Consider the following 13773-nt stretch of genomic DNA (forward strand, 5'->3'; position numbering starts at 1 on the left):
AATTAGCGAGCAGTTATCCCTTATCCTGCTCTTTGGAATGCAGCCAACCTGATTAAGCCCTTCGCTCCACTGAATCAAGAGAAAGAAATTACATGTTTCAATAACCAGGAGACTTAGCACCTATGGGATGCTGTTTCCTCAGGACCAGCTAGAAATCTGCAGTTCTTTCCTCTTCTTTCTTCTACCGTGATGATTTTTGACAGTGGTCTTGTAAGAGGAAGAGGAAGTCCCTTTAAGGGAACTTCTCAGTCCACTCACACACATCATGTGGGCTACGGAAAGAGTAGGTGACTGCGAGTCCTCAGCAAAGGGACTTTTGAGACCGTCCTTCTCACTGGGTTTTAAAATATTCACAGCTGGAAACTGTGAAGAGACTTGGCGTTATATGAGGAGTAGCTTGTGTGCCCTCATCAGAAAAAGGAGTCCCTTTCCTTCCTGCGGGGAATATTTTTGGTGACTCCCTTCCCTCATCTTATCGCACTCGGCTCTCGTGGTGCAGGTTTAATATTTAGACTTTTTTTCACATAAAAAAAATTCTCTGAGGGGGAAGTCTCTTCTTCCTGTTGTTGAAAAACACTAAAACAGAAACGCAGATATTTTCTGAGATAAAAAGAGGGGGAAGAAAAAAGAAAGAAGAGGCCAGAGAAGAGCAGAGAGGAACAGGAAATGCTATGAGAAAGGCAGACCACAGTGGGTTTCTTGGGGAATCCAGGCCTAAAGGGCAGGAGAAAGAAAAGGAGTGACGGTCACGCCGGCAGAGGGGCCACCTCCGAGGAGAACGGGGCATCGCAGGCGGGAGGGCAGAGGCGGCCGCGGGAGGCCGGAGCTCGGGCTCGGGGAAGTCTCCAGGGTCCTGAGAGCGGCGAGCGAGGCCGGAGGCGCGGCCGGCACCAGCAGCCCGGCAGGTCCTGACGGGCACAGGACGGGGTCGCGGGGGGCCGGGCGCGCGGGGGCTGAGGGGAACGCGGCCTCGGGCGGAAGGGGGCTGACGGGAGGGGGGCCCGGGAAACGGGGACGGGGAGCCCGGGCGCTGAGGGTGCTTCTAGAAGATGGGGGACAGACGAGGGGAGGGGAGGACAGAGGGAGATGGGGGGAGGCTGTGGAGAGAGTGAGGCTTCCGACGGGGGCGCTGGGGCAGAGGCGGGGACGGGGGCGCTGAGGGGCGCTGGGGTGGGAGGTGGGCGCTGAGGAGAGGGGACAGGGACTCTGAGAAGGGTGATGGGGGCGCTAAGTGATGTGGGCTCTGAGGGGAGATGCGGCGCTGAGGTGGGTGACGGGGGCGCCGGGCTGAGGCGGGTGACGGGGGCGCCGGGCTGAGGCGGGTGACGGGGACGCGGGGCTGAGGCGGGTGACGGGGACGCGGGGCTGAGGCGGGCGCCGGGGCAGAAGCGGCGGCAGAGGCAGTAGCGGGGCGGCGCGCGCCGGGGGCCAGGCGGCGGGAGCAGGTGCGGGGCCGGGGCGCGGGGCGGCGGTCACTCACCGGCTCCAGCGCGTCCTGTCGCCACCGCCGCCGCCGCGGACTGGCGCTCGGGCTCGGGCCCAGGCAGGTCCCGGCCCCGCCCGGCGCCGCGCACTTTCGGTTTCCCTTCCCCGCAGAAACGGGGCGGAGCGAGAGGCTGGGCGGGCGGACCGGAGGAGGCGGAGGCGGAGGAGGAGGAGCGCGCCCCGGGCGGCGAGCGAGGGGCCGGACCCCTGGGCTCGGCGGGGCGGCCGACCGGGGGGCGTCGCTTCAGCGCCCCCCGGCGGCGGGGCCCGCGGGCGCAGGCGGGCGCGGCTGAGGGGAGGGGCCTGCGGGGGCCGAGTTAACAGCACCCGAGGCCTTCGCGGACGTCAGCCATCTCCAAAGGAGGGGGAAGCCGGCGGGCGGCTTGGTGTGTGTGAAGCGCGACATGGCGGCGAGGCCGACGAGCCCGGCTGGCCCCGTGCGTACGGGAAAGGGGCAGGCTAGAGCTTCCTTGACGACCATTAGGTACCTTCGGAGACTACATTTCCCAGATGGCCCCGCGCGGCGCGGGGCTGATGGGGAAGCGCCGAGGGCCCAGTGCGCAGACGCGAGAGCCCCCTCTGGTTATATAAGGGAGGGCCGCCACGCTTATAGTCCTTTTGCGTTTGCGGCACCTTACTTGGTAGTCTTCCGCTGGTGCTTCCTAGTCCGACGGCGTCCTACTCTGGGAACCCGGGTTGACTGCTGTGTGTGGTGAGTGGAGACCCCGCTGTTTTCGCTTCGAGATCTCTGTTCCTCCTTTTCCCTCTGCCATCGCCCTTGCCGGTGGCTGCCTGTGCTCTCAGCGTAAATAGGCCGTAGGGCGGTGGGGGAGGTCAGTTAGAGCTGGAACAACCCTCGCCATATGTACGGACCCGACGAGTCCTTGGCTGGTGTAAAGGATGACTTCACTTTTTTCCCCATCAGATCGACAGTGTTGATGTCGTTGAACACTTGCCAGTTAGTTCTGATGCACCAGCCTTACAAGGCCCGGCTATGTTCTTTCGACCGTGGAAAGATGGCGATCGATGCCCTTTCTTTGTTAGTTCGCAGGTTAGCGTGGTCAGAGGGTACGGAATGGATCTTGGAGGAGGGGGTCGCTGCTGGGCCTCGACGAGAACGCCGTGTAGACATCTACAGCCTTCAGTCTCCTGATCTCTGGGGTAAGCATTTGTCTCCTGGGCTGTTGTAGGAAACGTGTGCTCTGAGGAGCCTCTGAGTTCGCTAGGCGAATTTGGGAATAAATTGGCTAATGGTAGCTAATTTCTGTTAAGCATCTTTCAGGTGCTAGGTGTTCTTTAAGGTTTTCTGGATGCTTCATTTTATTATAATTCTCAAAAATGGACCTAAATGTTATTGGTGAAGAAACAGGCTTAAGAGAAAGAATTCTCCAAGATGGAGTTATCTTTCTAAAGTGAATAGGTGTTATTATTTGTTTTTGCACCTAGGGGTCTAGGTGTTAAAGACTTAGGAGTCTTTTTAATACTCTGTTAATACCTGGTTTAATACCTCTAGAAGCACACCTTGAGATGCTGTTCCTTATTGTGTTCTTGATAAACAGCTTTCTCGTGCCCTTAAATTTCCAAGTGGATGGATAATGTGGCTTTTTCCCCCCTTTTCTCCCCAGAGCCCCCTGGTACATAGTTGTGTGTTTTTAGTTGTGGGTCCTAGTTGTGGCACCAGAGACACCGCTTTGGCATGGCCTGATGAGCTATGCCATGTCCCCGCCCAGGATTCGAACTGGCAAAACCCTGGGCTGCCGCAGCAGAGCGCTCGAACTTAACCACTCGGCCACGTGGCCGGCCCCTAATGGGGCATTTTCTAAAGGAAAGCCAAATGTGTGTTTCTGTTGACTTAGCCACTCAAACTAATTACCAGCTGCCTAGCATTTAATTAAATTCGCTTGAGTCCGGGAATGACGCCTTATGGCTGGCAGACTTGAGGGACACATTTTTTTGTAAACTTTGTGTCCCAGAGTGTTCCTTTTAGTCAGGTTTTCAGTGATGACCTCTCACATTAAAATGTAACATCCTGACACTTGGTCACAACCCTGCAGTCACGTCTCCCATTAGAAAAAGCTGACCATTTCCCCACAGCTCTTGCCCGTCACTCTGGCTTCTATCACGTACCCTCAGAAGGCAGGGATGTTTTTCTTAGATGGTAGTTTCATATTTCTAACAATAGGACACAGAAGTGCTCAAGTATTGAAAGATTCTGCTCGTATGAAAGTGGACCACCAAAATCTTAGTCCTGATTCAGAGCTCTTTTTGTAGAGGCCAAGAGCTTCCTACTGGCATATATGATGACCGAACTTTTTTCCCCGACAGATCGACCATGTTGATCTAACTTCTCTAAGCCAGTTTCTGTCTGATATGCCAGCTTGAGCAGCTCCTCTGTCCGCTACTCTCTTGGGCATCTAGCTGATCAGAGCTCACATTTTGGTGTTTTCATCTCAGGTTTGCTGTTGGCAGAAAGCACACTTGGAATGGGCCAGGATGAATCTGGGAGTGGGAAAGGATTGGTAAGTGACGTCCACATGTCTCCTAAGTGCCCATGCCCACGTGGCTGAGTAGACAGGAGCTGGAGAACGGAGGAGGTAGTAACTGCTTTTCTCTGAAAAGATGGGCATACCCACCTTGTGTTCTACTTTCTAATTCCAATTTGGCCACTGCAGGTGATGACATAACTTTTTTCCCCATCAGATCGACCCTGTTGATCTCACTGAACTATTAGCCAGTTTTGTCTGATGCATTGGCCCCAGTGATAATTTCTGTCCTCATTTTCTGCTTGCCACTAGCAGACTGCTTTCTCTCTCAGGTTTTTTGGTGGGATTGGGTTTTACCCCCCAGCGTTCAAGTCATTCATCTTGGCTTCATCTGTTAACTTCCTGCAGGTCAGGAGCCATGTGTGCCACAGGGCAGGAAGAAGGTTGGCTGCAGCCTGATCTTCCTCTCGACTTGATTCAGTATGTCCTGTAACAGGTGAGGTAAATGGTGTTACCCAAGTGTCAGTCCCCTAATAAAATGATTATTAAATGTGCCCAGAATAGGGGCCACCTAGGATGTAGTGGTTAAAATTCGCATGCTCCATTTTGGCAGCCTGGGGTTCACAGGTTCAGATCATGGGCACAGACATAACTGCTCTAGTCATGCTTTGGTGGCGTCCCACATAGAAAACAGAGGAGGATGGGAACGGATGTTAGCTCAGGGCCAATCTTCCTCAGGAAAAAAGAGCAGCCCCCAGGATAGGTGTTCGCCCACTTGTGAATAACCCCCAAGGCGGGTATATAAAACAGGAGGGGAGAATTAAGTCCTTAGCAGGACTGTTGAGCTATTGGTACTGTTAGATCTTGCAAGGAAGGAAAAATAAACAGTTAATTTCTGCTTTGGCAGGTGTATTACAAGATAAGGAAATCTAGTCATTTTCCAATTGGGATTCAAATGGATTGTAATTTTTGAAAGATTGAGTTCCTAGCTATTGGCTGGAGGCCACCGTCACTTCCGTGCTGCCTGGGCTGCCTCACTATGGCAGCTTGCTTCATCAAAGTCAGCAAGTCAAGGAGATAGGCTATTTAAGCCTACGTTTCCTGCCCCCATCTTTTAAAATGGAAACTAACAGCCCCTTTCTGTATCCTTTGGGTACTAGGCAGTGTGCACCTCCATGGCTGATGGTTAGTGACTGGAACTTATTTCCCCAGATAGCCTTGCTGATTAAGGGAACCGTTTAAGGCAGACCTGTCTGATTGAATCAGGCAGGCCTTGGTTGTATGCCTTTAAGCTGTACAGCCCTTAATTCTGTTAACTTAGTGGCTGCTTTTGCCGAAATGGTCCCTGAGTTACACTGTTCCCTGCCATGCCTAGTATCCTTAATTGATGGAGGGGGAAATGAGCAACACCAGTCAGCTTTCCTCCAGCCCTTGAGTATAGGGTGGGTGATTGCTATAATAGATGTGCTTCCTAATTCCCCAATTTATGAAAAAATCTCAAACATGCAGAAGAGTTGGAATTAATGTCAATGATTGCTTGTTACTTTAAATTTAAAGTTTTTTCTTTGTCTGCTTATAAATGCATAGTTTTTGCTATTTGAAAGCAAGTTGTTTGTTTTATAATCCTTAATCCCCAGATTGTTCATTTGAATTTCTCTAAATTAATCTAGAAATTAGACTGTTCTCCAAACTGATCCTTGATAATATGTTACTAGTTCCCTAATATCTGTTTACCCACTCTGTATTCACATGTCCCATTTGTCCCTAAAGTGTCTCTTGTGTATGCATTCCTTTGTATCATGTCCCTCTAGAGTCAACTAAAAACCTTTTGGTGTGGTCGTTGATTTGTCTCTACCTGTATTTCCTGTGATAGAAAGCGTTTAGATTGAGAATGAAAAGTTTGACATCAGGTACAACACAGGCTTCAAGGAGGGGCTGAAGAGACAGGTTGACTCCTGAGACGGGAAGTCTCCTTGGTCTGGTACTTGATTATGCACCTGAAGTCTTAACCAGTTGCTTCCACATCCCAAACAAGTAGCCCTTTACATCAGAATGAAGTACTGATTGTAATCTGTCTGTCTTTTAAGGTGTTTCTCAACTGGAGTTGGAATACAAGGACTCTTGAAAAAGATTGACCCTGTGTTTACCTGAGAAAGGTGGTTGAATCTGTCCACAAGGTTATTGTGTAACTTGAGAACTGTCTACAAAGTTGAAAACTGCCCATTTTGAAGAATCAAGGATTATTATTAAACTTTTTTTTTATTAAAGATTGGTACCTGAGCTAACATCTGTCGTCAGTCTTTTTCTTCTCCCTGTAGCACCCCTACACACAGTTGGTAGGTTCTTCTGGCTCTGTTATGTGACATTCCCCCCCAGCATGGCTCAGTGAGTGGTGCTAGGTCCGCATCTAGGATCCGAGCCAGCAAAACCCTGCGCCACCAAAGCAGAGCACTCAAACTTAACCCCACAGCCACGGGGGGCTCCTAAACTTTTTAAATTACTAAAGTTTCTGTTTTATTTTTTTCTTTGAGGAAGATTAGCCCTGAGCTAACTGTTGCCATTCCTCCTCTTTTTGCTGAGGAAGACTGGCCCTGAGCTAACATCTGTGCCCATCTTCCTCCGCTTTGTATGTGGGACGCCTGCCACAGCATAGCTTGCCACGCGGTGCCGTGTCCACACCCGGAATCACGGAGAAGCGGAACGTGCGAACTTAACTGCTGCACCAACGCTCAGCCCCTCAATTATTAAAATTTCTAACTTTGTAGCCTTCCTATCTGGAGAAAGAAGAAAAAATCTTTAAATCAAAGTCCTGTTGTATTTGGTCATTGGAAATAAAGAAGCAGCGAGAATGGTTCTCTATAAACCAAGTGTCTACAGAGGTCAGCAGGGGTAAAGAATAGGTGGAGGGCAGATCTCACACTTGTACATTTATGCAGGTGTTTAATGTTTAACGATGGAAAATCCCAGACAGGTTTAATGCCTCATGGTCAGTTTGGTTTCATTTAACTCCTGTCCCCCTTCCCCACCACAGTTTTGAGGTATGTTGTCTGAGAGTCTTAACTTGAGAAAGTTGGGGTTCCAGTGTTCTGCATCCTCCCGCCCCAACTGGCCGTTTGTATTGTGCATTCTAAAATGGCTCCTGGTATTGACGTGATCCTTCGTCTTGAGTGTGCTGGGCCTAGTGCTTCCTGTGAATAGAAAGCTGCAGAAGAGAGGCTGTCACTCCTGAGATGGGTTATAACAGATGTCTGCCTTGCTAGTTCCCATCCTGTGTTTCCCCATTCCTTGGCCTGCTCGCTTTGATGAAGCAAGCTTCTGTGTTGATGTCCACAGCAAGAAACAGTGGCCTCCAGCTGACAGTGTGCAGGGAACTGAGTTCTGCCCCAACTTGAGTTTGTAAGCAGATACTTCCCCAGTCAATCCTTGGGGACTAGAATCCTTCCTGACACCTTGATGTCTGAGACCTTGAGATGCCCCACCTAAACCATGCCTGGATTCCCAATTTACAGAAAAGGAGATTAAATATCTTTCAAGGCACTAAGTTTGGGGGATAATTCACCCAACAGTAAATACAGAGCTCCATAATCAAACACCCTCTCTGTAATGGGCTTGACCTCTTGCACGTCATTAACTGCATCAGCCAACTCACTTCCTCAGCTCCTTGTCAGGACATTCAATGCTCTATGTGTGGCCCCAACCTACATTTCCAGGTTTGTCTTGTGTTTCCCTTCTTGCACTCAACTTGAACTTAACATTTCCAAGACTGATCTCTCGCCACCAAGGCCGCACCTCCCACAATCATTTTTATCCCCAGTGTTGGCAACACTGTCAGTATAGTTGCTCAGGCCAACAATTTTGGAGTTTGACATTTTGCTCTCTCATTCCCCTTGTGAAGCCATCAGCAAATCCTATTGGTTCTCCCTTCAAGATTCATCTGAAATTCACCCGTCTTGCTACCTCCTGATCCAAGCCACCACCACCCAAGCTTTGATAACTGGTCTACTTCCACCATTGCCTGCTATAGTCTATTCTTACGCACCCAGAGGGATCTTGAAAACCAAAGATCAAGCCCCTTTCCTGATCAAAACTCTCCAAGGTCTCCAGACCTCATGCAGGGTAAAAGCCAGAGTCAATATCCTGCACCTCCTCTCCCTTACAGTCTGACCTCGTCTCCCTTCTCTTAACTTAAAAAGCCAATTAGCCTCTTATTTTATCCTCAAAACAAGTTTATTCAGGAATAGCCAAAAGAAACTTGGGATGTGCATGCTATGGTGAACCATAGGCAAATTCAGAAAACAAAGGTGAGCTGCTGATATAGAGAAGAAGGGGGAGTAGGGAGGCGCTGTTCTAAAGGAAAGTCCATTGGGGGAAAGTAACAGTTCAGGGAGGCATCTGCATCTCTGGCTGGGCTGTGTCTAGGTGGGGAGAGAAATCTCCCTTCAGTAAAGTAGTTGTACTTCCTGTTGAAGATGTAGGCTTCCATCTCTTTTCCTCTTTGGTGTAGTGGACCATGTATGATAGGGCATGAGAGCTCCCCCTATAGGTCTTCCTGACTCTGATTTAGTTAAGGTTTCTTTTTTTTTTTTTTTTGAGGAAGATTAGCCCTGAGCTAACATCTGCTGCCAATCCTCCTCTTTTTGCTGAGGAAGACTGGCCCTGAGCTAACATCCATGCCCATCCTCCTCTACTTTTTATATGTGGAACGCCTGCCACAGCATGGCTTGCCAAGCGATGCCATGTCTGCACCCAGGATCCCAACCAGTGAACCCCAGGATGCCAAAATGGAACGTGCACACTTAACTGCTGTGCCACCGGGCAGCCCCTCTTTTATTAATTTCCACACTTCTCTTTCAATCTTTCAGTCTCCTGACTCCTCCTCCATCACTTTAGGATCACTCTTACCTCAGGATCCTCGCACTTGCTGTTCCCTCTGCCTGGAATGACCAGCCCTAGGCACTCTAGATCTTTGCATGGTTTCCTTCCTTGTCTCTTAGGTGTTTACTCAAATGTCCCCTTCTCTGGGGACCTATCTAGAATAATCTTCCCTGCCACTTTCTATTCCCTTACCTTGTATTTTTCTTTGTATTACTGATCACTGCCTAATAAATAGTGCCTATGCATATATAGTACGTATGCATTGTATGTGTAGTAATATAGCATATTTGTTTATGGTGTGTCTCCCCCTCATTAATCCAGGACTCCACGTAGGTAGCATCTCTGCCTCCTTTGTGGCCCCTCCGCAGCTCGTGGCACAGTGCATATCGCATGTGGTAGGCCACTCAATCAATATTTGTTAAGTGAAAGAGTGAATCAGACGCCTGCCTTGTGTCTGGACTCTGCTAAGTCACTTGACGTGCACACTGCATTACTCACCAGACAGCCCTGTGAGGACAGAACCGGCGTGATTCTTATCCCAATTGCACAGATGAGGAATTAGGGCTCAAAGAGCCACGGTTCCCCAGCTCTCCATGAGAGCAAGCATTTGGGAAGCTCTTTCTGTGTTCCAAGCAGAGTTATAAGTGTTCCTTTACTCCTCAAGATTCTGCCCTGTTTGACTCCAAAGCCCCCCCTTTTCTCTCTCCAACTCACTGCCTTCTACTAGAACAAGGAGTGTTTTCTGTTCTTTACGTCCCCTGTGGTTTCTAGACCTATTCCTTGCACATAGTAGGTGCTCCATAAGGCGAAAATGACTAAATGATTCTTCGAATCATCGTTCACAAGCTGGCAGCCCAAACACCCATTTTGGGGCCCACAGAATGTTTCTTAAAGAAAGAATGGGAGCCAGCCCCGTGGCCGAGTGGTTAAGTTTGTGTGCTCCACTTCGGCAGCCCAGGGCTTCGCTGGTTCGGATCCTGGGCACGGATCTAGCACCACTCATCAAGCCATGCTGAGGTGGCGTCCCACATAGCAGAGCCAGAAGGACCTACAACTGGAATATACAACTGTGTACTAGGGGGTTTTGGGGAGAAGAAGAAGAAAAAAAAAAAGATTGGCAACAGATGTTAGCTCAAGTGCCAATCTTTAAAAAAAAAGAAAGGAAGAAAGAATGTATTCACATAATTCATCCCATAAATATTTATTGAGTACCTACCATGTACCAGGCCCTGTTCTAGGTGCTGAAGATATGATAGTAAAAAAAAAAAAAAATTATTGCCCACATGGGAGATGATTGCTAGTGGAGGGAAAAACAATAATAAATAATAGTATGCTATTTAATTGTAAATGCAATGGAGAAAACTAAAGGGGGTGGAAGGCATAGATGTGGACGTGTAAAGGTGAACATTTGAGTATGGAGCGGAAAGAGATCAGGGAGTGAGTGGTGTGAATATCAGCAGGATGGAATGCTCCAGGCCAGTGGAGGCAAAAACATGCCAGTTGGATGTTGTGTTTGGAGAGTTGAAAGGACGCCAGTGCGGCTTCTCATGGAAAACTGGAAGATCTGGCCGTAGTGGACCCGTTTTCCTGCCTGGTTATAATTGGCTGTGACTGAATAATGCCCATCCCTTTGGGCAGGTACTGGGCTTTCCAGATCCCACGGTCTCCACCATTCCACTTCCCTCTTTACATCCCTGCCCCTGTAGTAGTGATAATAGTAAGAATAGCCAACATTTATTGAACAACAGTTCTTTCCATGTAATAAAACATTATTCTTCCAACAATCCTCTGAGACAGGTTGCATTCTTAACTTCATTTGACAGTTGAAGGAACAGTCTCCGGGGTGAAATGACTTGCCTAAGGTCAACACAGCTCGTAAGTGGCAGAGCCAGGACTTGAACCCTGTCAGTGTGGCTCTTGGGGCTGGCCCTGGGCACAGTGGTTGAGTGCTCACGTTCTGCTTCTCAGCAGCCCGGGATTCGCCGGTTCGGATTCCGGGTGCAGACATGGCACTGCTTGGCACACCGTGCTGTGGTAGGCGTCCCACATATAAAGTAGAGGAAGATGGGCACGGATGTTAGCTCAGGGCCAGTCTTCCTCGGCAAAAAGAGGAGGATTGGCAGTAGTTAGCTCAGGGCTAATCTTCTTCTTCAAAAAAATCTGGTTCTTGAGTTTGTAACCCTTGGCTTAATTGCAACCAATTACTTAAATACAGTCTAAGGATACAGGGAGGAGTCAATCTCTGGCTCTTAAAAGTTCAAATGCTTTTGTGGGACTTCCTTGTTGGTGAGACACCTCTGAGGTCAGAAGTGGCCCCAAATGCCTACAGCCAGGGGCCAGAGAAGCTCCCTAGAGAGCGTCCACTCACCTCAAGTCTCTTGGCTTTGCTGTCACTGCTTCCCTGAGCTCCAGGGGCAACGGTGGGCCTTAAATGTTCAAACTCTTTGCATCCTGTCTCCCTACCTTCAGTCCCACCAAACGTTTGATCCTTCAGTCTCATCCTACTTCTTTGTCCTCTTAGCTGGGGGATCTTGGGCAAATTACTTCACCTCTTTAAGCCTCAGTTTCCTCATCTGTGAAATGGGGTTCGTAATAATTCCTACTTTAGAGAGTTGTAAGGTTCAATAAAATTATGTCTGTAAAGTGCTTAGCCCAGGGTCTGGCACATAGTAGGGACACAATTCTTAGTGACTAAAGAAATCTTCCTGCCACTTTCAGGTAGGATAAAGTCTGTGTTGGAGAAATAGAAGAAGAAGAAGAAATGTGTTCATGGAGTACTTACCATGTGCAATATTGCATTAATTATTTATCTCCTTTAATCTATAGCCCAACCCTGTTCCTTTTTGTTTTTTTTAGGAAGATTAGCCCTGAGCTAACATCTGCCAATCCTCCTCTTTTTTCCGAGGAAGACTGGCCTTGAGCTAACATCTGTGCCCATCTTCCTCTGCTTGATACGTAGGACGCCTACCACAGCATGGCTTGCCACGCGGTGCCATGTCCGCACCCAGGATCCGAACCGGTGAACCCTGGGCCGCCGAAGAGGAACATGTGCTCTTAACCACTGCGCCACCGGGCCAGCCTCCCAACCCTGTTCCTTACTATCCTATTTTATAGATAGGAAAACTGAGGCTCAGAAAGGTTTAGTGACTTACTTGAGGTCACACACCTTGGAAGCGACAGCTGGGATTTGAACTCCATCCTGGGCCCCTAATTTCTATGCTCTGCTGCCTTGCAAAGGCTTTGGCTTCAGACCATGAATGAAATCACAGGCATTCCCAACAGGCTGTGGAGAAAGACAAGGGATTCACAGACCATCTTCCAGAATTCCAGCTGGGAGGTGATGTTGTCGCCCCTGCACCTCGCTCCTTGTTGGCTGGGAGCAGAGCAATTTCACAAATGCTTCTGAGCCTGTGATTAGTCCTAGCTCCTGGCAGACAGCTTGTGACTTCTACCTGCTCTTAGCTTTAGATTGCCCATCTATAAAATGGCCATAACAACATTACCTTCCTCTTGGGATCCGGTGAGGATCAAACGAGATATGTCAAAATGCTTAGTGTAGCACTTGGCACAGAGTAAGTGTTGAATTAGGAATAGCTGTTCTGGCCACCCGCTGCTGCTGCCTGGAGCAGCTGGGATGATCACCTCCCCCCCACCCCCCACCGGCCTCACTGCCCCCCCCCCCCCAGCCTCCTGCACCTCGGAATAAATGAGACAGGCATCTTGGTGGGCTAGGTGGGGCCCTAGGTGACACAAGTCTGCACATAAAGGAAGCCACACCCGCCTGAAGTCCGCCACACATCCTGTAACATAGAGCAAGTCAGCAGCCCGTCCACGCCTGCTGGAAACCACTCGGTTTGCAGCGGGACCACAAACTGAGCATACAGTTCCAGAACCAATCAGCCAGCTGATCACGCATCCTGGGGTCCCATCCCCAGCTGCTGCATCCACTTCCTTTTAAAGTCCCATAAAAAATCCCCTTCAACCCAGCTCAAAGCTGTCTCTCTGCTTTCCGACACAGCACAGGCTCTCTGCGGCCTCTCCCTTTCCTTTACCTAAGTCTTGCTTACTAAAACTGTTTTGTACTTTATTCTGTGGCTCTCGCTTGAATTCTTTCCTGAGGGGGCCCAAGGACCCACTTCCTCCGGCCTGGGGCCCCAGGTGGGGTACCCCGCCCGGCGACACAAAGAGTAGAAAATGTCCGACTTATCCGAGAGCAGCATCCTACCAAAATCCCAGCGATAACAGAACGATACAAGGGTGAGAAGCAGCTTCCTGTCCTGGATAAAACCAAGTTCCTTGTGCCTGATCACATCAACAGGAGTGAGCTCATCAAGATAATTAGAAGGCGCTTACAGCTCAACGCTAATCAAGTCTTCTTCCTGGTAGTGAATGGACACAGCATGGTGCGCGTGTCCACACCCACTTCTGAAGTGTATGAAAGTGACAAGGATGAAGATGGATTCCGGTATATGATATGTGCCTCTCAGGAGACATTTGAGATGAAATTGTCAGAGTAAGACTAGACAAATGCGTCTGTTCTAGAATTTTTTAAACCCTTACCAAGGAAAAACAAAGGGATGTTAGCAACTGAGAGCGATCAGTTCATCTAACGACAGAGCATCAAAACAGCAAAACCAGGAGTTCTAGGAAGTTGCTTTTGTACTTAAAGCAGAAAGACTGAGCTCCAAATGAGCACATTCCGCTTTGGAAAACTATTATTATTTTACCTAGGCTGTCTTGTTTTCAAATTTAGAAGTTTAAAAATAAAATACTTTGCATTCTGAGTTGCCAATAAAATAGACCTTCAAGTTATTTTAATGTTCTTTCCCCAATAGGAACTAGCAATTTGAGCATTCAGAGACATTGTTTCCTCTCTAGGTTCAGAGAACCTGCCGACTTTTTATGGAAGGGTTTCTACTCAACTAGAGAA

At 49.1% G+C, this 13773-nt stretch overlaps 2 protein-coding genes, 1 long non-coding RNA gene and 3 other non-coding genes across 11 annotated transcripts in view; 5 read left to right on the forward strand and 1 right to left on the reverse strand.

Annotated features, from left to right (window-relative positions):
- ZNFX1 (zinc finger NFX1-type containing 1) overlaps positions 1 to 1997 on the reverse strand; it is a 25541-nt gene extending 23544 nt beyond the window's left edge. The window contains exon 1 of one of the 6 annotated variants that reach the window (XM_070588523.1): positions 1481 to 1997. The gene's annotated coding sequence lies outside the window, so the exon portion shown is untranslated. Of the gene's footprint in view, positions 1 to 92; positions 1377 to 1480 lie in introns of those variants that run through there. The other 5 variants (XM_070588524.1, XM_070588525.1, XM_070588526.1 and 2 more) reach the window with 5 other exon arrangements.
- On the forward strand, positions 1982 to 6253 carry LOC103564602 (uncharacterized). The gene is made up of 5 exons (XR_548123.2): positions 1982 to 2197; positions 2530 to 2646; positions 3940 to 4004; positions 4377 to 4464; positions 6056 to 6253. It is a non-coding gene; the product is annotated as an uncharacterized lncRNA (long non-coding RNA).
- Positions 2373 to 2463, forward strand: LOC139078343 (small nucleolar SNORD12/SNORD106). Its single transcript, XR_011531280.1, has one exon. It is a non-coding gene; the product is annotated as a small nucleolar SNORD12/SNORD106 (small nucleolar RNA).
- LOC139078344 (small nucleolar SNORD12/SNORD106) lies at positions 3773 to 3863 on the forward strand. Its single transcript, XR_011531281.1, has one exon. It is a non-coding gene; the product is annotated as a small nucleolar SNORD12/SNORD106 (small nucleolar RNA).
- On the forward strand, positions 4148 to 4239 carry LOC139078342 (small nucleolar SNORD12/SNORD106). Its single transcript, XR_011531279.1, has one exon. It is a non-coding gene; the product is annotated as a small nucleolar SNORD12/SNORD106 (small nucleolar RNA).
- Positions 6254 to 10227: 3974 nt separating the features above from the next.
- On the forward strand, positions 10228 to 13360 carry LOC103564607 (microtubule-associated proteins 1A/1B light chain 3 beta 2-like). Its single transcript, XM_008540470.1, has 2 exons — positions 10228 to 10280; positions 12973 to 13360. Exons 1-2 carry the CDS (start codon positions 10228 to 10230, stop codon positions 13358 to 13360), a joined length of 441 nt encoding a protein of 146 aa, XP_008538692.1.
- The last annotated feature ends 413 nt before the right edge of the window (positions 13361 to 13773 follow it).

The sequence above is a fragment of the Equus przewalskii genome, chromosome 21 (assembly GCF_037783145.1).
Source record: "Equus przewalskii isolate Varuska chromosome 21, EquPr2, whole genome shotgun sequence".
Taxonomy (NCBI): domain Eukaryota; kingdom Metazoa; phylum Chordata; class Mammalia; order Perissodactyla; family Equidae; genus Equus; species Equus przewalskii.

Excerpts from the sequence above, each read along its gene's own strand:
- LOC103564607 (XM_008540470.1), top strand. The coding sequence starts at position 10,228 with ATGTGGACGTGTAAAGGTGAACATTTGAGTATGGAGCGGAAAGAGATC. Across the intron at positions 10,281-12,972 it reads GAGCGGAAAGAGATCAGGGA|GACCCACTTCCTCCGGCCTG; the intron begins GTGAGTGGTGTG and ends AGGGGGCCCAAG.